General features: G+C 34.2%; 2 protein-coding genes across 2 annotated transcripts in view; both read left to right on the plus strand.

Annotated features, from left to right (window-relative positions):
* The window catches only part of DCP2 (decapping mRNA 2), a 215505-nt gene that overhangs the window by 79392 nt on the left and 108851 nt on the right, over nt 1-27262 (plus strand). The window lies entirely within an intron of this gene.
* Nucleotides 1-27262, plus strand: part of LOC143237989 (semaphorin-2A-like) — a 73893-nt gene that overhangs the window by 26091 nt on the left and 20540 nt on the right. Inside the window, exons 4-8 of the mRNA XM_076477838.1 lie at nt 15673-15735; nt 19915-20019; nt 24026-24125; nt 25888-26052; nt 26917-27038. Of these exons, the coding sequence (XP_076333953.1) occupies nt 15673-15735; nt 19915-20019; nt 24026-24125; nt 25888-26052; nt 26917-27038 (555 nt within the window). The remainder of the gene's footprint in view (nt 1-15672; nt 15736-19914; nt 20020-24025; nt 24126-25887; nt 26053-26916; nt 27039-27262) is intronic.

Here is a 27262-nt window from a genome sequence, read left to right on the forward strand (position 1 = left end):
TCAAGTTAACATTGCTTGTCTAACAGATTTGTAGTATCCATATTGCATAGAAATATCGAGCTAACATTGCTTGTCTAACAAACGGGTAGTTTCCACATTGTATAAAAATATCAAGTTACATTTCTTGTCTAACAGATGACAGATGGGCAATATCCACACTGTATAGAAATATCAAGTTAACATTGTTTGTCAAACAGATTTGTAGTATCCATATTGCATAGAAATATCGAGCTAACATTGCTTGTCTAACAGATGGGTAGTATTTACATTGTATAAAAATATTAAGTTAACATTGCTTGTCTAACAGATGGGCAGTATCCACACTATATAGAAATATCAAGTTAACATTGCTTGTCTAACAGATGGGTAGTATCCACATTGAATGGAAATATCGAGTTAACATTGCTTGTCTATCCACATTGTATAAAAATATCAAGTTAACATCGCTTGTCTAATAGATGGGTAGTATCCACATTGTATGGTGTATAGAAATATCGAGTTATCTTTTCTAGTCTAACAAATGGGTAGTTTCCACATTGTATAGAAATATCGAGTGAACATTGCTTGTCTAACAGATGGGTAGTATCCACATTGTATAGAAATAAAGAGTTAAGTTTGCTTGACTAACAGATGGGTAGTATCCACATTGTATAGAAATATCAAGTTAACAATGCTAGTCTAACAGATGGTAGTATCCACATTGTATAGAAATATCGAGTTAACATTGCTTGTCTAACAGATTTGTAGTATCCACATTGTATAGAAATATCGAGTTAACATTGCTTGTTTCACAGACGGGTAGTATCCACATTGTATAGAAATATCGAGTTAACATTGCTAGTCAAACAGATGGGTAGTATCCACATTGTATAGAAATATCGAGTTAACATTGCTTGTTTCACAGACGGGTAGTATCCACATTGTATAGAAATATCGAGTTAACATTGCTAGTCAAACAGATGGGTAGTATCCACATTGTATAGAAATATCGAGTTAACATTGCTTGTTTCACAGACGGGTAGTATCCACATTGTATAGAAATATCGAGTTAACATTGCTTGTCTAACAGACGGGTAGTATCCACATTGTATAGAAATATCAAGTTAACATTGCTTCTCTAACAGATGGGTAGTATCCACATTGAATGGAAATATCGAGTTAACATTGCTTGTCTAACAGACGGGTAGTATCCACGATGTATGGTGTATGGAAATATCGAGTTAACTTTTCTAGTCTAACAAATGGGTAGTTTCCACATTGTATAGAAATATCGAGTGAACATTGCTTGTCTAACAGATGGGTAGTATTCACATTGTATAGAAATATCGAGTTAACATTGCTTGTCTAACAGATGGGTGGTATCCACATTGTATAGAAATATCAGGTAAACATTATTAGTGTAACAAATGGGTATTATATACATTGTTTATAAATATCAAGTTAACATTGTTTGTCTAACAGATGGGTTGTATCCACATGGTATAGAAATATCGAGTTAACATTTCTTTTTTAACAGATGGGTAGTATCCACATTGTATGGAAATATCCAGTAAACATTGCTTGTCTAACAGATGGGTATTATCCACATTGTATGGAAATATCGAGCTAATATTGATTGTCTAACAGATGGGTAGTATCCACATTGTATAGAAATATCGAGTTAACATTGTTTGTCTAACAGATGGGTAGTATCCACATTGTATAGAAATATCGAGTTAACATTGATTGTCTAACAGATGGGTAGTCTCCACATTGTATAGAAATATCGAGTTAACATTGCTTGTCTAACAGGTGGGTAGTATCCACATTGTATGGAAATATCCAGTAAATATTGCTTGTCTAACAGATGGATAGTATCCACATTGTATAGAAATATCGAGTTAACATTGCTTATCTAACAGATTGGTAGCATCCACATTGTATAGAAATATCGAGTTAACATTGCTTGTCTAACAGATGTGTAGTATCCACATTGTATAAAAATATCGAGTTAACATTACTTGTCTAACAGACGGGTTGTATCCACATTGTATGGTGTATGGAAATATCGAGTTAACTTTTCTAGTCTAACAAATGGGTAGTTTCCACATTGTATAGAAATATCGAGTGAACATTGCTTGTCTAACAGATGGGTAGTATCCACATTGCATGGAAATATCCAGTAAACATTGCTTGTCTAACTGATGGGTACTATCCACATTGTATAGAAATATCAGGTAAACATTATTATTGTAACAGATGGGTATTATATACATTGTCTATAAATATCAAGTTAACATTGTTTGTCTAACAGATGGGTTGTATCCACATTGTATAGAAATATCGAGTTAACATTTCTTTTTTAACAGACGGGTAGTATCCACATTGTATAGAAATATCGAGTTAACATTGATTGTCTAACAGATGGGTAGTATCCACATTGTATAGAAATATCGAGTTAACATTGCTTGTCTAACAGATGGGTAGTATCCACATTGTATAGAAATATCGAGTTAACATTGATTGTCTAACAGATGGGTAGTCTCTACATTGTATAGAAATATCGAGTTAACATTGCTTGTCTAACAGATGGGTAGTATCCACATGGTATAGAAATATCGAGTTAACATTGATTGTCTAACAGATGGGTAGTCTCCACATTGTATAGAAATATCAGGTAAATATTATTAGTGTAAGAGATGGGTATTATATACATTGTTTATAAATATCAAGTTAACATTGTTTGTCTAACATATGGGTTGTATCCACATTGTATAGAAATATCGAGTTAACATTTCTTTTCTAACAGACGGGTAGTATCCACATTGTATAGAAATATCGAGTTAACATTGATTGTCTAACAGATGGGTAGTATCTACATTGTATAGAAATATTGAGTTAACATTGTTTGTCTAACAAATGGGTAGTATCCACATTGTGTAGAAATATCAAGTTAACATTGCTTGTCTAACAGATGGGTCGTATTTCTTTCCGTCATGAGAAACGTTTGTTCGAAGATTACAGAAAGTGATTTTGTAACATTGGAATAACTAGCGAACGATTGTTTGCACAAAATAGTGACAGCATGCCTAGAAGCAGACGTAACATATTACCTTGTACGTTTTATTTTTTACATCTAAACTGTAGAACATTCATGGCTATCAAACAAATGTACCGTGTGTTGCACGTGTTTAAATATCACTCTCAAGGTGTGTCTGGAACGTGGAAAGTAACATATTTTTATAAATCACCGGAACTACTTCGGACAGAAGCACTGTGGGTGTGGCAACGTTAATAAAGCTTTCATGGTGGTGTGTAGCTTTACCATGCTACCTTAAAATACAACATCTCAACTACTCTCGCCTGAAAAGTGGTACTGGACTTGTGAACAAACACCTGGTAGCAAGCTAACACCTTTGGTGGATTCTTTTGTTACTTGTTACATGGTCGATCCTCTTACAATGCTAGAACCCGAGTTTCGATACCCGTGGTGGACAGACCACAGCTATTCCTTTGTACTTAACAACAAACAAATGAATCACTTCCTGTTTTACTTACAGGAGATTTTGCTGAAATTTTACTTTCTGTTCATATTCTGTTGGTTGTAACTCCATCTTTGTTGTTATTATAATGTTCTATTCCAGTAAACCGATGTTATGACTGTTTTTAACTACAATGTCCTGAGAAGTAAAACTTTCACTTTAGGTAACGTGTTAAACAGTACTTTGCTTACCAGGTACATCTGCTGGTATTCTCAGTTTCAATTATTTCCTCTAGGTAAGAACAATGCCCTTATAACTGGAGGTTCGACAGGAGATGTGTTGCTCACTTAAAAAATAGACTCTACACAAGATCTTATAATGTATAAGTCATTTGGCTTTGTGTAAGACATAGAATAAATAAATATTTCTGAGTCAAATTACAAACTCGTCAGCTGGAAAACTTTTGTTTTCTCTCTCAGTGTTTCTAAGTGTTGGGAAACCTTTCTATCTAATTATCTCTTGGACTGAGAGACATACACACTGTATAATATAAAAACAACAAGGTTAACTCTACCATTTGTCAAACACGCCAGTCAGTTTTTCAATTGGTAAAAGGAAGAAAGACAGTCATCAAGTATTTATATAGATGACCGATTTTAGTAATGAACGCAGTAGCATTGTTCTAAGGAAATCTCAAGCGCCACCGTGCGTGGATAGGTTCAGAAATACTAAAAGGGGAGAATGTCGCATGACTAGTTCAATAATAAATGCCACTGCATTTAAAGGTTCGCTATCTGTACACTAAAAATTAAACGCGAGCGTCAAACACACTTATGTGTTATAAATATGTGAATAATGACATAAAATTAACATAAATTAAAATTAAAAAGGAAAGAAACATCTGAGGTGTTTCACTGAGAAGGTAAAATAAATTGTTAGCGACATTTAGGTTAGGTGTGGCTTGCGGTTATAGAGCGCACATTTTGTATTTGTAGAATCATGGATCATGATCTATTACCATAAAAACGCGCTCCGCATTTTGAGCTGCGTATGCGCTTTGAGATTACCAAACAAATACCCACTTTTTGATCACTCAAGAGCAGCCCAAGAGTCGGCGGTAGGTATCGTTGTCTAACTATTTCCTAGAGTCTGTGATTTGCCTTATTCTGACGGTTATTCACTTATTCTATAAGTGAATCATGGACTCGAATCGCCGTCATAGAAGATGGTCGCTCTTTCAGAAGTGAAGCACTATAATATTATTGTCAGTTCAACTATTTTCTGGTAAAGTAGTAGCCCAAGAGCTTGTTGTGAGTGTTGTTGAGTCTAATCCATCACTACTCAATCAGAGCGACTACCAAACATAGTACTCTAGTAATGTTCGCGAATTTCAAAACAAACCAAACCTACAGACGGCTCAAAATTATAGAAGGTTATTCACAGACAGCCCTGAAATAAACAGTCACAATGACAGGAAGCAAACTTAAGCACAAAGATACACAATGAGCTGTCTGCGCTCTGCCCACCACGGGTACCGAAATTCGACTTTTAGCATTGTACGTCCACAGAAATAACGCTGTGACACTTGGGGTTGGGGGCTTTAAAATATTAGATTTTAAAGATGAACAAAATAGCTTGTAACAGAAGGTTAAAAGATTTGAAATCATGGAAGAAGTTAGTTGGACATCGCGGAAGTATTCATATACATGTTAGAAGGTCACACAAGGTAAGATAGATATAGGACTTTGGAGAAACTAGCTGCAGCTGTAGGTAGACAGGATATCTACATGTTGTACACTGATATAACGTTCTTATGCATTAAGTGTTGACAGTGGCGTTACACGAGAAATCCTTTTTAGCTGTTTATGTTGAGTAACCCAGACTATAACGTTTCCTTTCAGTTCGTGTTTTAATCAAAGTATTCAAGAGACATGACTGTCTTCAGAAGTTTTCATGTTAAGATGAGAACAAAAGAAACTGTTCTTCTTTGCAATAAAGATATTGCATCAGATAATACCAATAACGTGTAAGTGAAAACAGAGAAAAATATGTAATAATATACCAACTACATTATATTTGCCATATCCAGTGCCGACTTGGCCTTTCGTGAATACAAGAGCTAATCAGATCGGCTGGGATACACCAGGGAGAGCTGTTTCATAAACAACAACTATTGAGGTGTGAAATAAATTAATTATTAAACGTATATTACAGTGCGAACTAAATTAATTATTAAACGTATATTACAGTGTCAACTAAATTAATTAATAAACATATGTTACAGTGTGAACTACATTAATTAATAAACATATGTTACAGTGTGAACTACATTAATTAATAAACATATGCTATAGTGTCAGCTAAATTAATTAATGAACACATGTTACAGTGTGAACTAAATTAATTAATAAACATATATTATAGTGTGAACTTCATTAATTACGTGAGGTGCAGTACTGTAAACTAAATTAATTAAGTGAAGTGCAGTACTGTAAACTAAATTAATTAAGTGAAGCGCAGTACTGTAAACTAAATTCAATAAGTGCAGTGTAGTGGTGTGAAATAAATTAATTAGGTGAAGCGTAGTACTGTAAACTAAATTAATTAAGTGAAATGTAGTAGTGTGAAATAAATTAATTAAGTGAGGCGCAGTACTGTAAACTAAATTAATTAAGTGCAGTGTAGTAGTGTCAAATAAATTAATTAAGTGAAGTGCAGTACTGTAAACTAAATTAATTAAGTGAAGTGTAGTAGTGTGAAATAAATTAATTAAGTGAGGCGCAGTACTGTAAACTAAATTCAATAAGTGCAGTGTGGTAGTCTGAAATAAATTAATTAAGTGAAGTGCAGTACTGTAAACTAAATTAATTAAGTGCAGTGTAGTAGTGTGAAATAAATTAATTACGTGAAGCGCAGTACTGTAAACTAAATTAATTAAGTGAAGTGTAGTAGTGCAAAATAAATTAATTAACTGAAGCGCAGTGCTGTAAACTAAATTAATTACGTGAAGCGCAGTACTGTAAACTAAATTAATTAAGTGAAATGTAGTAGTGCAAAATAAATTAATTAAGTGAAGCGCAGTACTGTAAACTAAATTAATTAAGTGAAGTGCAGTACTGTAAACTAAATTAATTAAGTGCAGTGTAGTAGTGTGAAATAAATTAATTAAGTGAAGTGCAGTACTGTAAACTAAATTAATTAATAAACATATATTATAGTGTAAACTTCATTAATTAAGTGACCTGCAGTACTGTAAAGTAAATTAATTACGTGAAGCGCAGTACTGTAAACTAAATTAATTAAGTGAAATGTAGTAGTGCAAAATAAATTAATTAAGTGAAGCGCAGTACTGTAAACTAAATTCAATAAGTGCAGTTTAGTAGTGTGAAATACATTAAGTGAAGTGCAGTACTGTAAACTAAATTAATTATGAAGTGTAGTAGTGTGAAATAAATTAATTAAGTGAAGCGCAGTACTATAAACTAAATTAATTAAGTGAAGTGCAGTACTGTAAACTAAATTAATTAAGTGCAGTGTAGTAGTGTGAAATAAATTAATTAAGTGAAGTGCAGTACTGTAAACTAAATTAATTAAGTGCAGTGTAGTAGTGTGAACTAAATTCATTAAGTGAAGCGCAATACTGTAAACTAAATTAATTAAGTGAAGTGTAGTAGTGTGAAATAAATTAATTAAGTGTAGCGCAGTACTGTAAACTAAATTAATTAAGTGCAGTGTTGTAGTGTGAAATAAATTAATTAAGTGAAGCGCAGTACTGTAAACTAAATTCATTAAGTGAAGTTCAGTACTGTAAACTAAATTAATTAAGTGAAGTGTAATACTGTAAACTAAATTAATTAAGTTAAGTGCAGTTCTGTAAACTAAATTAATTAATGAAGTATAGTAGTGTAAAATAAAATAATTGATTAAGTGTAATAATTATGGTCTTTATTTGAGTCAAACAAGAATTTCGATTAAAAATAAAATGCTATTTATTTTTATCAATTATTATATTTGTCTAATTTAAGTTTACAGACATTAATAAGGACTGGTTGCCCTTAGAAACTTATAACAAAAACGATTTTCTGAGTCTCTCAGAGCAATATATGACGTTAGAAACCAACCAGGCGGGTAAACAATTCTGCTATTTATACACTACAAGCTGGAGTACTCGTGCCTTGGAATGTTCGTAGCAGAGAATGGGAAATCATGCTTCTGGTTTTATCTCTTAACATAAGAAACATAAAAATTCACAAAGGTATTAATGCTAGAAGGACATACTATTTTCAAGTATTCTATCAATGTGAAACTAGATGGGGTTACATCCCTCATAACTTTCCTTATGTGTCAAGTTTGTTGTTGATTGATCAAAATATTTCGTTACGTGTAAGGAACAGATACTCACGTTTATATAATTATATATACAGAAAGAAATACACACCTCGTTCTGATAAATTATGATAACGGGGTATAGAAATAAAGAGTCTTTGTTCCCACCCCCTTGCTGTCATTAAAGAACCACAAATTATAGTCAGAGTCTCGAAAATAAATGTTATATAAATGTTAATTAATGAGAAATGATTCTGTTATGTCTGAAGAAGTATATTAATGTTGAAGAGAGACACCTGTGAAAGGAAAACGGTATTAAATTTAAACACGGTTAGTGTTAACAGGACAAAGGTGTTAACTTTAAACTCAAACAGTGGTGACAAAGAAAAAGGAATTAATCTGAAACCAAGTTACTGCTGGTGTTTAAAAAGGTGTTCAGTCGAAGGAAAACTTTCTAATCTCTGAGAGTTTAAATCTGAGAGATTTGTGTTGTACGGTTTTATCAATATTCAAAACATTACAAATATTGAAACTCGTACACTTGTGTTGTACGGTTTTGTCAATATTCAAAACATTGCAAATATTGAAACTAGTGCACTTGTGTTGTACGGTTTTGTGAATATTCAAAACATTGCAAATAGAAACTGGTACACTTGTGTTGTACGGTTTTGTCAATATTCAAAACATTACAAATATTGAAACTAGTACACTTGTGTTGTACGGTTTTGTCAATATTCAAAACATTACAAATATTGAAACTAGTACACTTGTGTTGTACGGTTTTATCAATATTCACAACATTACAAATATTGAAACTGGTACACTTGTGTTGTACGGTTTTGTCAATATTCACAACATTACAAATATTGAAACTGGTACACTTGTGTTGTACGGTTTTGTCAATATTCAAAACATTACAAATATTGAAACTAGTACACTTGTGTTGTACGGTTTTATCAATATTCACAACATTACAAATATTGAAACTGGTATACTTGTGTTGTACGGTTTTATCAATATTCACAACATTACAAATATTGAAACTGGTACACTTGTGTTGTACGGTTTGGTCAATATTCAAAACATTACAAATATTGAAACTAGTACACTTGTGTTGTACGGTTTTGTCAATATTTAAAACATTACAAATATTGAAACTGGTACACTTGTGTTGTACGGTGTTGTCAATATTTAAAACATTAAAAATATTAAAACTAGTACACTTGTGTTGTACGGTTTTGTCAATATTTAAAACATTACAAATATTGAAACTGGTACACTTGTGTTGTACAGCTTTGTCAATATTCAAACTTTACAAATATTGAAACTGGTACACTTGTGTTGTACGGTTTTGTCAATATTTAAAACATTACAAATATTGAAACTGGTACACTTGTGTTGTACGGTTTTGTCAATATTCAAAACATTACAAATATTGAAACTGGTACACTTGTGTTGCACGGTTTTGCCAATATTTAAAACATTGCAAATATTGAAACTGGTACACTTGTGTTGTACGGTTTTGTCAATATTTAAAACATTACAAATATTGAAACTGGTACACTTGTGTTGTACAGCTTTGTCAATATTCAAAACTTTACAAATATTGAAACTGGTACACTTGTGTTGTACGGTTTTGTCAATATTTAAAACATTACAAATATTGAAACTAGTACACTTGTGTTGTACGGTTTTGTCAATATTTAAAACATTACAAATATTGAAACTGGTACACTTGTGTTGTACAGCTTTGTCAATATTCAAACTTTACAAATATTGAAACTGGTACACTTGTGTTGTACGGTTTTAATCAATATTCAAAACATTACAAATATTGAAACTGGTACACTTGTGTTGTACGGTTTTGCCAATATTTAAAACATTGCAAATATTGAAACTGGTACACTTGTGTTGTACGGTTTTGTCAATATTTAAAACATTACAAATATTGAAACTGGTACACTTGTGTTGTACAGCTTTGTCAATATTCAAAACTTTACAAATATTGAAACTGGTACACTTGTGTTGTACGGTTTTGTCAATATTTAAAACATTACAAATATTGAAACTGGTATTTTACTTGTGTTGTACGGTTTTGTCAATATTCAAAACATTACAAATATTGAAACTGGTACACTTGTGCTGTACGGTGTTGTCAATATTTAAAACATTAAAAATACTAAAACTAGTACACTTGTGTTGTACGGTTTTGTCAATATTTAAAACATTACAAATATTGAAACTGATACACTTGTGTTGTACAGCTTTGTCAATATTCAAACTTTACAAATATTGAAACTGGTACACTTGTGTTGTACGGTTTTGTCAATATTTAAAACATTACAAATATTGAAACTGGTACACTTGTGTTGTAATGGTTTTGTCAATATTCAATACATTACAAATATTGAAACTGGTACACTTGTGTTGTACGGTTTTGCCAATATTTAAAACATTGCAAATATTGAAACTGGTACACTTGTGTTGTACGGTTTTGTCAATATTTAAAACATTACAAATATTGAAACTGGTACACTTGTGTTGTACAGCTTTGTCAATATTCAAAACTTTACAAATATTGAAACTGGTACACTTGTGTTGTACGGTTTTGTCAATATTTAAAACTTTACAAATATTGAAACTGGTACACTTGTGTTGTACGGTTTTGTCAATATTCAAAACATTACAAATATTGAAACTGGTACACTTGTGCTGTACGGTGTTGTCAATATTTAAAACATTAAAAATATTAAAACTAGTACACTTGTGTTGTACGGTTTTGTCAATATTTAAAACATTACAAATATTGAAACTGATACACTTGTGTTGTACAGCTTTGTCAATATTCAAACTTTACAAATATTGAAACTGGTACACTTGTGTTGTACGGTTTTGTCAATATTTAAAACATTACAAATATTGAAACTGGTACACTTGTGTTGTACGGTTTTGTCAATATTCAAAACATTACAAATATTGAAACTGGTACACTTGTGTTGTACGGTTTTGCCAATATTTAAAACATTGCAAATATTGAAACTGGTACACTTGTGTTGTACGGTTTTGTCAATATTTAAAACATTACAAATATTGAAACTGGTACACTTGTGTTGTACGGTTTTGTCAATATTTAAAACATTACAAATATTGAAACTGGTACACTTGTGTTGTACAGCTTTGTCAATATTCAAAACTTTACAAATATTGAAACTGGTACACTTGTGTTGTACGGTTTTGTCAATATTTAAAACATTACAAATATTGAAACTGGTACACTTGTGTTGTACGGTTTTGTCAATATTTAAAACATTACAAATATTGAAACTGGTACACTTGTGTTGTACGGTTTTGTCAATATTTAAAACATTACAAATATTGAAACTGGTACACTTATGTTGTACGGTTTGGTCAATATTCAAAACATTACAAATATTGAAACTGGTACACTTGTGTTGTACGGTTTTGTCAATATTTAAAACATTACAAATATTGAAACTGGTACACTTGTGTTGTACGGTCTTCTCAATATTCAAAACATTACAAATATTGAAACTAGTTCACTTGTGTTGTACGGTTTTGTCAATATTCAAAACATTACAAATATTGGTAAGTTTGTTTTGGAATGTCGCACAAAGCTACTCGAGGGCTATCTGTGCTAGCCGTCCCTAATTTAGCAGTGTAAGACTAGAGGGAAGGCAGCTAGTCATCACCACCCACCGCCAACTCTTGGGCTACTCTTTTACCAACGAATAGTGGGATTGACCGTAACATTATACACCCCCACGGCTGGGAGGGCGAGCATGTTTAGCGCGACGCGGGTGCGAACCCGCGACCCTCGGATTACGAGTCGTACGCCTTACGCGCTTGGCCATGCCAGGTCCAAAAATATTGGTGAGTAATGTTTATTCAATAGCCCGATCGAACTTTATTTTTACTCAGTTATCTGTGAACAGAGGGCGCGAATGAAAAGATTCGAAAAATAAAATCATACCAGATATGGCTTTATCGTTATTTATCATGTTGACACTGTGCGCCGTATGCTGAAGTACCAGACGGTAAATATTCTCCCAAATCATTGCGTACCACTAAAGACATCGAACTTAATCAGGCTTCGAAAAGGGATAATGAAACATGGAATTTTTAAACATGAAAAATATTGTCTGTGTTCTCCAGTTTGTGCAATGTTATTTAGAGAGACAATGTGGAAAGTCAGCTTACAGTGTTTTAAAGATACTTAAAAGACATATAAATCACACACAACTTAAAGTTTGTGAAATATTTTACGATATAACACGGATTCGAACCCATCTCGCCAGGAATAGAATACAGGGCTGTGCAACAGATTTCGAACCTCTCTTGTCAGAACCGAAATCCAGGGCTACCATAGGATGAGGACCGGCATGACCAAGTGGTTAAGGCACATGAGTTGGAATCCCCGTCATACCAAACATGCTCGCCCTATCAGCCGTGGGGCGTTATAATGTGGCGGTCAGTCCCACTATTCGTTGGTAAATGAGTAACCCAAGAGTTGGCGGTGGGTGATGATGACTAGCTGCCTTCCCTCTTGTCCTACACTGATAAATTAGGGTTGACCATCGCAGATAACCTTCGTGTAGCTTTGCGTGAAATTCCAAACAACCAAAACCACAGGATGAACCCGTTCTCCCTTGAGATAAGACGACAAAACCATAGGATGAACCCGCTCTACTTTGAGATAAGACCACAAAACCACAGGATGAACCCGCTCTACCTTGAGATAAGACAACAAAACCACAGGATGAACCCGCTCTCCCTTGAGATAAGACAACAAAACCACAGAATGAACCCGCTCTACCTTGAGATAAGACAACAAAGCCACAGGATGAACCCGCTCTCCCTTAAGATAAGACAACAGTAAACATTTTCTTTGTCTTTTATTCCTTCAACTGAGTTCCAGAGAACTCCAACTGGTTTTATTTAACTTCAAAACAACGGTTTAGTAATTCTATAAGTGCGATATGAATGTTTATAGACGTTATTATCGAATTACTAGTAATGATGTTATCACTAATCGTGTATTACTCAACTGGCTTTAGTTGGAATTAATTAATAATGACAGTAAACAGAAAAAGAAGGAGGACACGTGTCTGTGATACAATGAATGTTGTTTCTCTAAAGCCTGACACGTGTCTGTGATACAATGAATGTTGTTTCTCTAAAACCTGACACGTGTCTGTGATACAATGAATGTTGTTTCTCTAAAGCCTGACACGTGTCTGTGATACAATGAATGTTGCTTGTCTAAAGCCTGTCACGTGTCTGTGATACAATGAATGTTGTTTCTCTAAAGCCTGACACGTGTCTGTGATACAATGAATGTTGTTTTTCTAAAGCCTGACACGTGTCTGTGATACAATGAATGTTGTTTCTCTAAAGCCTGACACGTGTCTGTGATACAATGAATGTTGTTTTTCTAAAGCCTGACACGTGTCTGTGATACAATGAATGTTGTTTCTCTAAAGCCTGACACGTGTCTGTGATACAATGAATGTTGCTTGTCTAAAGCCTGTCACGTGTCTGTGATACAATGAATGTTGTTTCTCTAAAGCCTGACACGTGTCTGTGATACAATGAATGTTGTTTTTCTAAAGCCTGACACGTGTCTGTGATACAATGAATGTTGTTTCTCTAAAGCCTGACACGTGTCTGTGATACAATGAATGTTGTTTCTCTAAAGCCTGACACGTGTCTGTGATACAATGAATGTTGTTTCTCTAAAGCCTGACACGTGTCTGTGATACAATGAATGTTGTTTGTCTAAAGCCTGACACGTGTCTTTGATACAATGAATGTTGTTTCTCTAAAGCCTGACACGTGTCTGTGATACAATGAATGTTGTTTGTCTAAAGCCTGGTTTGCCCTCACACTGTTTATTTTCTTCAAGGGCTCACATTACAGTACAATTAATCAAGGCTGGATTAATGGTTTTATTGACCCTAGGCTTTACTACTTACAGAGGACCCCTCTAGATAGAACATCTATGTGCAATGCATTTATAGTCATAGCTTGAGGACCCCTAATTACTGTGAGACCCTGGGCTTCAGTCCTGTAAGCCCATGCCTTAATCCGAGGTTGCACTTAATGAGGAACTAGGTTGTATTTTCTTTTGTAACAACAGATATTTTGAATATTATAATCGTCGACTAGTTATGTGCCTTCAATAAATTCTTATCAGTTGTTATTAGCCTAACGTATTTAACACACGCACTTAATGATCGGAGTTATTCAATATTGTATCGTACATTGTAATATTAATAGTGTTGTATCGTACGTTGTAATATTAATAGTGTTGTATCGTACGTTGTAATATTAATAGTGTTGTATCTGACGTTGTAATATTAACAGTGTTGTATCGTACGTTGTAATATTAATAGTGTTGTATCGTACGTTGTAATATTAATAGTGTTGTATCTGACGTTGTAATATTAATAGTGCTGTATCTGACGTTGTAATATTAACAGTTTCAGCTTACGTTGTAATAGTAATACTATTGTATCTTACGTTGTAATATTAATAGTGTTGTATCTGACGTTGTTATATTAATAGTGTTGTATCTGACATTGTTATATTAATAGTGTTGTATCTGACATTGTTATATTAATAGCGTTGTATCTGACGTTGTAATATTAACAGTGTTGTATCGTACGTTCCAATATTAATAGTGTTGTATCTGACGTTGTAATATTAATAGTTTTGTATCTGACGTTGTAATAGTAATAGTTTTGTATCTGACGTTGTAATATTAACAGTGTTGCATCGTACGTTGCAATATTAATAGTGTTGTATCTGACGTTGTAATATTAATAGTTTTGTATCTGACGTTGTAATAGTAATAGTTTTGTATCTGACGTTGTAATATTAAAAGACCAGTTGTTCTGAAACCCCTTATCTTCCAACTGAATTACCGTATTCGTCGGTGTATAATGTGATTATTTTTACAACTGAAACATTTCCTGATTTTACCTCTCATGTGAAGTAACAACGTTTGTTCAACCAACGCTTATGTTTGTGCAACGATAGAGTAACAACGTTTGTTCAACCAACACTTATGTTTGTGCAACGATAGAGTAACAACGTTTGTTCAACCAACACTTATGTTTGTGTAACAATGAAGTAACAACGTTTGTTCAACCAACACTTATGTTTGTGTAGCGATGGAGTAACAACGTTTGTTCAACCAACACTTATGTTTGTGTAACGATAGAGTAACAACGTTTGTTCAACCAACACTTATGTTTGTGTAACGATAGAGTAACAACGTTTGTTCAACCAACACTTATGTTTGTGTAACGATGAAGTAACAACGTTTGTTCAACCAACACTTATGTTTTTGTAACAATGAAGTAACAACATTTGTTCAACCAACACTTATGTTTGTGTAACGATGGAGTAACAACGTTTGTTCAACCAACACTTATGTTTGTGTAACGATGAAGTAACAACGTTTGTTCAACCAACACTGATGTTTGTGTAACGATGGAGTAACAACGTTTGTTCAACCAACACTTATGTTTGTGTAACGATAGAGTAACAACGTTTGTTCAACCAACACTTATGTTTGTGTAACGATGAAGTAACAACGTTTGTTCAACCAACACTTATGTTTGTGTAGCGATGGAGTAACAACGTTTGTTCAACCAACACTTATGTTTGTGTAACGATGAAGTAACAACGTTTGTTCAACCAACACTTATGTTTGTGTAACGGTGAAGTAACAAAGTTTATTTTTATTTCGAGTAATAATCTATATAATGTAGCTGTTTTCTTTTATTGATTGGTTGTGTATTAGGATAAATCATTATGGAAGAAGAGTTAACCCATAACAGCTGGTTTGTTTTTCTCTCAGGAGGACATCTTGACTCTCAAACCATCGAACATCGCCAACTGTATTTCGAAAGGCAAGTCTGAGGTGTGTGAACATTTTCTGTACTTTACATTAAATAGTATTTCATCTACGTAGACTGTAACACGTGTTTCTCATTAGAACTATTTGATAGAAGTGTTATATATAACTATAAAAAGGTTTTGTTTTTTAATCGGAGTGTTTTCTAACAGGAAGTTGGTGATACAATGTTCACTGATTTATGGTTTACGGAATTATTTATTATTAGTATGACGAGGGTTTTAAGAGTGAAAACATGGAGTTGCTCGTATGCATACGTTTTTTTTCTTCTATAGATAAAAAAAGGAAACAAGGCAGTATTTTTTTCTTGTGTATAATGTCACATTTTTGATACAAAATACAGTTGTAAGATACACACATTTATCTCTCTCGTCAAAAAAAGAAACGCAAAAGGCGCAATTTGAGACATACTGTTAACAAGTTTATTCCGGGTAGTTCTGTATGACATGTGTGAAACTTTGCACATTCACTGCTGAACATCCAAAGTCTGCAAAGGCGAAGTCCACGCTCACTAGGTGAAGTTTAACGTCACTCAACGTCAATAACGAGTATGCCCCCCGTGAGCATCAATAACTGCTTGGCATCTCTTGTCCATGGAAGCGATGAAATGACGAATCACATCCTGTGGAATGGCTGTCCACTCATCCTGCAAAGCTGCTGCAAGCTGAGGTAGAGTCTGCGGTTGAGGTTGTCGCCGTCGCAAACGTCGGTCCAACTCGTCCCAAAGATGTTCGATGGGGTTTAAATCTGGTGATCTGGAGGGCCAGGGAAGAACGTTGATGTTGTGGTGTCTCAAGAAGACAGTGGTGAGTCGGGCTGTATGAGGACGGGCGTTGACATGTTGAAAAACGTCGTTGACGTTCACCATGATGGGTTGCACATGTGGCCTAAGAATCTCGTCGACGTATTGTTGAGCCGTAAGATTCCCTCGAATGTGCAAAAGGTCTGTTCTGGCATTGTAGGCGATGGCAGCCCACATCGTGACGCTGCCACCACCAAATCTGTCAACATCCTGCACACGAGGTCTGCCAAATCGTGGACGGTCACGAGTTCATCCATGTTGTTGGTGACGATTCCATAGCTTTGTGATGGTGCTTGGGTAAACATTCACAGCTCTGGCAACATCTGATCGAGATTCGCCTGCTTCCAAGCGACTAATGGTGTTGTTGCGTTGTGCTTCAGTCAGTCTTGGCGTAGCTGTATTGCGTGTCGGTGGCTTAACACTGAGCTATGGAAACCGAGAACCCGTCACTTTTATAGGGATTTTGCACATGTTGCACTTGCAGAGCATGCAGATCTCTCAAACAAATTTATTGGACACGCATGCATTTTGGCGAAAAATCCGATGTTTTCCTCCGTTTTCAAAGTGCACAACTTTTATTGTCATTTTGGTCTGACAATCAGTGCCTTAACACGTGTAACATCACATACTCTGAGCTTGTAACGTTATTACATATATTTCTCTTTAAAATAACAAAAATATCCCTGTTGCGTTTCTTGTTTTGAAGAGTACATATATATTACTATACCGGCAGCCATGAGATACATTTTTACTTCTTATCTTGTTACTATATATATCACTATACCAGCCGTTATGAGTTACATTTTTACTTCTTATCTTGTTACTATATATATCACTATATCGGCCGTCATGAGATACATTTTTACTTCTTATCTTGTTACTATATATATCACTATACCAGCCGTCATGAGATACATTTTTACTTCTTATCTTGTTACTATATATATCACTATACCGGCCGTCACGAGATACATTTTTACTTCTTATGTTGTTACTATATATATCACTATACCAGTCGTCATGAGATACATTTTTACTTCTTATCTTGTTACTATATATATCACTATACCAGCCGTCATGAGATACATTTGTTCTTCTTATCTTGTTACTATATATATCACTATACCAGTCGTCATGAGATACATTTGTTCTTCTTATCTTGTTACTATATATATCACTATACCGGCCGTCATGAGATACATTTTTTACTTCTTATCTTGTTACTTCTTATCTTGTTACTATATATATCACTATACCAGCCGTCATGAGATACATTTTTACTTCTTATCTTGTTACTATATATATCACTATACCAGCCGTCATGAGATACATTTTTACTTCTTATCTTGTTACTATATATATCACTATATCGTTACTATATATATCACTATATCGCCGTCATGAGATACATTTTTACTTCTTATCTTGTTACTATATATATCACTATATCGGCCGTCATGAGATACATTTTTACTTCTTATCTTGTTACTATATATATCACTATACCAGCCGTCATGAGATACATTTTTACTTCTTATCTTGTTACTATATATATCACTATACCAGTCGTCATGAGATATATTTTTACTTCTTATCTTGTTACTATATATATCACTATATCGGCCGTCATGAGATACATTTTTACTTCTTATCTTGTTACTATATATATCACTATACCAGCCGTCATGAGATACATTTTTACTTCTTATCTTGTTACTATATATATCACTATACCAGCCGTCATGAGATACATTTTTACTTCTTATCTTGTTACTATATATATCACTATATCGGCCGTCATGAGATACATTTTTACTTCTTATCTTGTTACTATATATATCACTATATCAGCCGTCATGAGATACATTTTTACTTCTTATCTTGTTACTATATATATCACTATACCAGCCGTCATGAGATACATTTTTACTATCTTCTTATCTTGTTACTATATATATCACTATACCAGCCGTCATGAGATACATTTTACTTCTTATCTTGTTACTATATATATCACTATACCTGCAGTCATGAGATACATTTTTACTTCTTATCTTGTTACTATATATATCACTATACCTGCAGTCATGAGATACATTTTTACTTCTTATCTTGTTACTATATATATCACTATACCTGCAGTCATGAGATACATTTTTACTTCTTATCTTGTTACTATATATATCACTATACCAGCCGTCATGAGATACATTTTTACTTCTTATCTTGTTACTATATATATCACTATACCAGCCGTCATGAGATACATTTTTACTTCTTATCTTGTTACTATATATATCACTATACCTGCAGTCATGAGATACATTTTTACTTCTTATCTTGTTACTATATATATCACTATACCAGCCGTCATGAGATACATTTTTACTTCTTATCTTGTTACTATATATATCACTATACCAGCCGTCATGAGATACATTTTTACTTCTTATCTTGTTACTATATATATCACTATACCAGCCGTCATGAGATACATTTTTACTTCTTATCTTGTTACTATATATATCACTATACCAGCCGTCATGAGATACATTTTTACTTCTTATCTTGTTACTATATATATCACTATACCAGCCGTCATGAGATACATTTTTACTTCTTATCTTGTTACTATATATATCACTATACCAGCCATGAGATACATTTTTTACTTCTTATCATGAGATACATTTTACATTTTTACTTCTTATCTTGTTACTATATATATCACTATACCAGCCGTCATGAGATACATTTTTACTTCTTATCTTGTTACTATATATATCACTATACCAGCCGTCATGAGATACATTTTACTTCTTATCTTGTTATTATATATATCACTATACCAGCCGTCATGAGATACATTTTTACTTCTTATCTTGTTACTATATATATCACTATACCAGCCGTCATGAGATACATTTTTACTTCTTATCTTGTTACTATATATATCACTATACCAGCCGTCATGAGATACATTTTTACTTCTTATCTTGTTACTATATATATCACTATACCAGCCGTCATGAGATACATTTTTACTTCTTATCTTGTTACTATATATATCACTATACCTGCAGTCATGAGATACATTTTTACTTCTTATCATGTTACTATATATATCACTATATCGGCCGTCATGAGATACATTTTTACTTCTTATCTTGTTACTATATATATCACTATACCAGCCGTCATGAGATACATTTTACTTCTTATCTTGTTACTATATATATCAGTATACCAGCCGTCATGAGATACATTTTTACTTCTTATTTTGTTACTATATATATCACTATACCAGCCGTCATGAGATACATTTTTACTTCTCATCTTGTTTCTATGTATATCAGGATTTAAATTATTTGTTTTTCTTCTAGCATTACGACTGTAGAAACCACATTAGGGTGATCCAACCTGTCAGTGGAAACAAGCTCTATGTATGTGGCACTAATGCTTACAATCCTGTCGACTGGATTGTATACGTAAGCATGTACATGTACTATATTTATTTTCCAGTGTGTTATACATTATTTTCAAATGAATTATACTTTATAATACTTATTATACTTTATAGGTGTTTATTTAAATAATGTTTTAAACTGCACCCTTGTGCAAATTAATTGAAACAAGACGGAAAATTACGAATATTTCAATTTTTTACGTTTTATTTCTATGAATCCAAAAATTACTCACAAATTAATACATGATATGACCGCCTTTATTTTTCATAAGATCATTAATCCGCTTTGGCATCGATCCAACGAGTTGACTGCAATCTTTACTAATTTTTGGATCGCGGTACCACATCTCAATTATGGCCTCAATTAGCTTATCTTTCGTAGTACAGTCTTTTTCCCGAAGTCTTTCTTCACAAATCGCCCAAAGATTTTCAATAGAATTTAAGTCCAGAGAGTTTCCAGGCCAGTCCAGCACCTTTATTCTCGTTGTAGTCATAAAGTTCTTCACAAGTTTCGATGTTTGGCACGGAGCCAGATCTTGCTGAAAAATGCCAGATCCATCTGGAAATCTCTATTTCAATTCTGGAACGACTCTTCTCTGCAAAACTTCCATGTACTGTAGTCCTCGCATCATACCTTCTACGATATGTAAGCCTCCGACGCCACAGCTGAAGAAGCCCCAAAACATCTTCTTCCTGGGGTGTTTTACGAACTGATTGATGTGAGATTCTCGAAGTTTCTCACCTGGAGATCTGCGAACATGCAGACTTCTTTGACCCTGTACGAATAAATGAGTCTCGTCACTGAATAACACCTTCCTCCATTGTTTTTGCGCCCAGTTCTTGTATTTTAGACCCCATTGATACCATTTTTTATTCATTGAGTTGGTAAGAAGTTGTTTTTTGACTGGTCTCCTTGTCCTTCTAACGCAATTTCGAATGACGTAATATTCCTCAAAATTTCGTCATATATCCCAAAAATAGATCGACCGTCCTGCAAAACACAGCTAATGACGCCGACTGTGAGAAGAAATGACTATTAAAGGAAATCAGCGGGTCCAGCGAACCTACACCAGCCGCCATGCTGAAAATATTGTAAAATGACCATTTGTTTCAATTAATTTGCACAAGGGTGTACACTAGTAAGGTAAATCAAGCTGTGTTGTATGTTAAGCGAATTTGAATCTCAGAACGGCTGGTACGGGTGTTTACACTTGTACTAATAAAGCAGAACACAATGCTTCGACCTTCCTAGGTCATCTTCAGATTAATATGGTGAAAGTTTGTAATGACCGTTGTCGGGCACATATAGAGACGAGAGTATAACGGGTACGGGATATTTAAGAGGCGTTGTAGTTAAATTGTAGGTTGTTAATAAATATAGATAAAAAGTGTTATATACCCATACCAGCCGTTCTGATATACGTTTGTATTTCAAGTGGGGTTTCTCATAATCAAAAATTACTTCAGTTAAGCAAATTCGATCATGGTTTTAAATTCTGATGTTTCCAACAAACTAGAAATTCGGAGTAAGAATTCCTTGTTCAAATAGCTTATTGGTAGCCCAGCTTTCATCTAAACAGATTTATAATTACTGAGCAAAGAACTGTTTATTTGAATTAGTTTATTACTTAGTATTTTACTATCTATTTCCTGAGACAGTTAGACAATAAGAACAGGTGTACAGAGTATTGGATCCCTTCCCAGCGATACGTCTGTGGACTTGCACCGCTAAATACCGGGTTTTGATACCCATGGTGGGCAGAAACCAGATATCCCATTGTACTTTATTAAAACAACAACAAGATGGTTGGGAGATAAACAAGAATAAACTGGACTAGATATCACCCCATGGGATATTAAAGAGGTTTAGGGATAGAAATATGAGCTACTTGGTTCCATGTTTTAATTAAAGAGGTTTAGGAATAGAAATAGGAGCTACTTGGTTCCACGTTTTAATTAAAGAGGTTTAGGAATGGAAATATGAGCTACTTGCTTCCATGTTTTAATTAAAGAGGTTTAGGAATAGAAATATGAGCTACTTGGTTCCATGTTTTAATTAAAGAGGTTTAGAATAGAAATATGAGCTACTTGCTTCCATGTTTTAATTAAAGAGGTTTAGGAATAGAAATATGAGCTACTTGCTTCCATGTTTTAATAAGCTCTTGAATAGTTGTCAGTTGTCAGAGTGTTTGAGGCTGGCTAATGTTTTTTAAGGGAGGTATAAACATTGACCAAGTCATTATAGGTCTATTATTCTTACATCAGTGGTGGTTGAAATATAATAAAAGTAATTTTAATATTTTGTTAGATAGTCAACTTGGTTTCACTGGTCTCTTGACATACTCTGGAAAGGTAACTACTTGTGTAGATCAGAGTATACGTATGGATTTAGTACAGCTGGATTTTATGAAACTATTTGACAACATGTCACTTACAGTACTTGTTAAAAGTGATTTGTTGATGATGAGAAACCCACTTGAAATAAAAAACATATTCCTTCCAATGACCTGGGAAGCTCGAAACGCTCTACTTCGTTTATCAATAAAAGTGTTAGTACCATTACCAGTCGTTCTGATGTACAAAGCCCGGCATGGCCAGGTGGGTTAAGGCTCGTAATCCGAGGGTCGCGGGTTCATCTCGGTCTTACCAAACACGTTCGCCCTTTCAGCCGTGGGGGCGTTATAATGTGACAGTGAATCCTACTATTCGTTGGTAAAAGAGTAGCCCAAGAGTTGGCGGTGGGTAGTGATGACTAGCTGCCTTCTCTCTAGTTTTACACTGCTAAATTAGGGACGGCTAGCGCAGATAGCCCTCGAGTAGCTTTGCGCGAAATCCTAAAAACAAACAAACAAACTGACATATAAAAGTGATTTCTATACGTCTAGGAATAAGTTAGTTCACTGGATTGAAATATGGCCAGCAAGCGATATGCAGAACTGTTTTAAAAGGAGTTCAGTTAAACTGGATTAATGTAACGAGTGGGACATCAGGTGGTTGAAGTAAACTTTGAACATATAGTAAAACAGTTCAAAGTGTCACGTGTTACATCAGTAATGATATTACGTCATTAAATAACAAAAGGCCAAGAAATGCTAGTTTTATTGTGTGTCAGTTAATGTTTGGTCTCTGAGTTAATACAAGCTAGTTTCGATTTACAATCCCTTATTTGCGAAATATTGCAGTACGTGAACAAACGAAGAAGGCGTTGCGTTCAATTACGTGTTCAAACATATGGGAGGCAGCTTTCGAATGCTCTTTTAACCTTTTGATTGGTTACCTGGATGTTTGGCGTTTACTGGCGCATATCAAATAGGCTGTTTCCGTCAGACAACCAGTGAAAACGTAAAATTCTTATAATAAATCAATTTGAAACTAATGAATGTCAAAAATAGAGAAAAAAAGATTGAAAATATAATTAATTTTTTTGTAGTTTTGAAAGCTGTCGTTTGATTTTTCTAAGATAAGAAGTAATATAATCTAATTTGTCACACGATCCTCACGAGACATTGTCAATAGTCTATCTGTAAATAACATTTCACATTGTTTAGTACATTTTCTTCATAGTGTGTGAAAATTTTAGGGGCGTAAGTTTATATGTAGATTTGTAAAATTCATATTGTCTCTTTTTCTGGGCCCGGCATGGCCAGGTGGTTAAGGCACTCGACTCGTAATTTGAGGGTGGCGACCTCGAATCCCGTCACATTAAACATGCTCGCCCTTTCAACCGTGGGTGCGCTATAATGTCACAGCCAATCCTACTATTCGTGGGTAAAAGAGCAGCTCAAGAGTTGACGATGGGTGGTGATGACTAGCTGCCTTCCCTCTAGTCTTACACTGCTAAATTAGGGACGGCTAGCGCAGATTGGCCTCGTGTAGCTTTGCTCGAAATTAAAAACAAAACAAACAGTTTCTCAGACTTGGAATACATCCTGTCAGGGTGACAATGTTTTATTTAACGGCCACCATTCGACACTTTTCGATAAGGTAGGTGAAACACTAGAACTTACGAGTATTGAACTTTCTTGTAGAAAAATTTTACGTGGTTGCATCAACCTTACCCAGGAATAGGAAATGGAATTGCCAAGTGCCCTTTTGACCCGGATGACAATGCAACTGCTGTGTGGGTTGGTAAGTAAGGTCATTTTTCTTTGTGTTAGTTTGTTATCATTTTCATGAGGTTTTCTTCTCTTTTTATATTTTAACATATATAAGCCTTTTCTTTCTTATTATGTTGTTATCCACTTCTTTAATTAATTGATTATTTTGCTGTAATATTAATAACGTCTATCAACCTTTCATGTTCTATTATTGTTATTTAATGTTTCTATGAAATATCTATCTTGTGCCTATGATATCTTTTCTCCTTGTTGCGATATTAATATGTTTTATGAATTATCTATTTGTCTTACAGTCTCACACAGTGATTATGTATTCTGTTACACACACACATATCAACTAGTAGTGGATCTTGACGTGCAGTTCATGTTCTTACATTGATTAGTATATTGGAGTTATCATTAATTTTTAAATTAAAATGTCATTTTATTCAACAATGATTTTCCTCCATTAATTACATTAATTAATTACATATTACTTTTTTCAACTTTGATTGATAAACTCTTTAAACTTCGTGATGTTTATGAAGTACGTAATTCTTGGTTAAGACGCCGCATGAAACTTAGTTCTGAAACTCGATTTGTAAATCAATTTGGACATTGGAATACAATATCAACACTCGTGTTAGGATGGCATCGTGGTCGCATAACATGGTTCCTGTAGCACAGAAGTCATCGTCCTAAGTCGTGTAGTGTGTTAGGATGGCATTGTGGTCGCACAACATGGTTCCTGTAGCACAGAGGTCATCGTCCTAAGTCGTGTAGTGTGTTAGGATGGCATTGTGGTCGCACAACATGGTTCCTGTAGCACAGAGGTCATCGTCCTAAGTCGTGTAGTGTGATAGGATGGCATTGTGGTCGCACAACATGGTTCCTGTAGCACAGAGGTCATCGTCCTAAGTCGTGTAATGGGTTACGATGATATCGTGGTCACACAAGTTGGTTCCTGTGGTACAGAGGTCATCGCTCAAATTCATATCCAGACAAGTTTGAACAGGTCTTTGCAGTGTGTTTGTTGTGTTCCGGTGAGTCAAACTGGTCTACAAATAACGCTCAGGAACATCGGAGACCAAGTTTAAAACATCTGGTTTATAATGACCTGTATTATATTCATATGTGTTAGCACTTGTGTAGAGTGTATAATATTAACCGAAATAACTCAGTCAAGAATAAACTTCGGTCTGAATACCTAAAATGCATCGTGAAGTAAGATTGACTGAAAGCTATGTGGATGTATTTATTTATACGTGATGATCTCGTGACGGTAAGCATGGCGTCTTATAACGCTAAAATTTGAGGTTAGAAACTCGAGAAAAAGGTGATCCAGATAGTCTACTTCCAACATGAAAGAGCTAAAGGATATCCCCAAGCACGAGTGGGTACAGCTTTATCCAGCATACTGTACAAAACTTGTGAATGGCTATTCAAAACAACGTCCAGCTGTCCTTGCTGCTGCAGAAGCTTCAACCAAGTGTTAATCAATTTAGGGGTTGAAGACTTTTGTAACATGTGTTGTCAATATTTATTTGCGTTATATCACTGAAGAGGGTAACAACACACCTTTTATTCTTTGTACTCTTTAGACGTTGCTCTAATATCAATGTTGTAAATGTTTTTGACCATTCGAGTTATGTCTTTTACAAGAAAATAACAAAGTTTATTACCAGCAAAGGAGAGTGAAGTGTTTAAAATACACTGTACATCACACATAAATGTATTAAAGATGTTTGGTTATCATGTAATCACTGGTTATCTGATGTGGTATGTTTGAATAGAGCAAGGTAATCCTGGTAACCTCGCTGGACTTTACAGTGGAACAGTTGCTGAGTTCAGTAAAGCCGACACGGTCATCTTTCGAACTGATCTTTATGATTTAGTAACAGGGAAGAATGTCCATCGTTACAAGAGGACGATCAAGTATGATTCTAAATGGCTTGACAGTAAGTGTTCAGTGAAATCTATACATGATTCTAAATGGTTTGACAGTAAGTGTTCACATACATGTTCTAAATGTGTAAGTGTTCAGTGAAATCTATACATGATTCTAAATGGCTTGACAGTAAGTGTTCAGTGAAATCTATACATGATTCTAAATGGTTTGACAGTAAGTGTTCAGTGAAATCTATACATGATTCTAAATGGCTTGACAGTAAGTGTTCAGTGAAATCTATACATGATTCTAAATGTTGAACAGTGAAATCTATACATGATGGCTTGACAGTATGTGTTCAGTGAAATCTATACATGATTCTAAATGGTTTGACAGTAAGTGTTCAGTGAATTCTATACATGATTCTAAATGGTTGAACAGTAAGTGTTCAGTGAAATCTATACATGATTCTAAGTAAGTTTCAGTGAAATCTATACATGATTCTAAATGGTTTGACAGTAAGTGTTCAGTGAAATCTATACATGATTCTAAATGGTTGTGCAGTAAGTTTTCAGTGAAATCTATACATGATTCTAAATGGTTGTGCAGTAAGTGTTCCATTAAAATCTAAATGTTATTCTAAATGGCTTGACAGTAAATATTCCATTAAAATCTAGACATAATTTTAAATGGCTTGACAGTAAGTGTTCAGTGAAATATATACATGATTCTAAATGGCTTGACAGTAAATGTCAAATTTAAGTTTATTAAACTATACTTCAGAGGTTCCCAAACTCTGGTTCACAATCTCCAGTGTTCGAGTGGAATTATATATAATTTTCGATTGTTTGCCAGCAAGTTCAGTAATCTATATGTTATTGTGTGTAATGACAGTTTATGACTAATTCTGAGAAACCACACCTTTTTATCACAGAACCACAGTTCGTGGGATCGTATGACATTGGAGACTATGTCTATTTCTTTTTCCGAGAAAACGCTATTGAATACATTAACTGTGGAAAAAACATTTTTTCTCGTGTAGCAAGGGTATGTAAGGTAAGTACTGCAAATCACCTAAATAAGTGTAACGGTCCGTCACTTATCTAGTTTTTACAGGACTAAAGTCAGCTTAATTAGTATACAAATGTCTAATTTATACCTGTTATTTAGTATTAGATGTCCATATATGCAAAAACGGCTCGTTTGGGTTGAGAAAATATTTTACATAGAAGAGCGAACAACGTTTCGACCTTCTTCGGTCATCGTCAGGTTCACAAAGA

Source organism: Tachypleus tridentatus, chromosome 2 (genome assembly GCF_004210375.1).
Source record: "Tachypleus tridentatus isolate NWPU-2018 chromosome 2, ASM421037v1, whole genome shotgun sequence".
NCBI classification, from domain to species: Eukaryota; Metazoa; Arthropoda; class Merostomata; order Xiphosura; family Limulidae; genus Tachypleus; species Tachypleus tridentatus.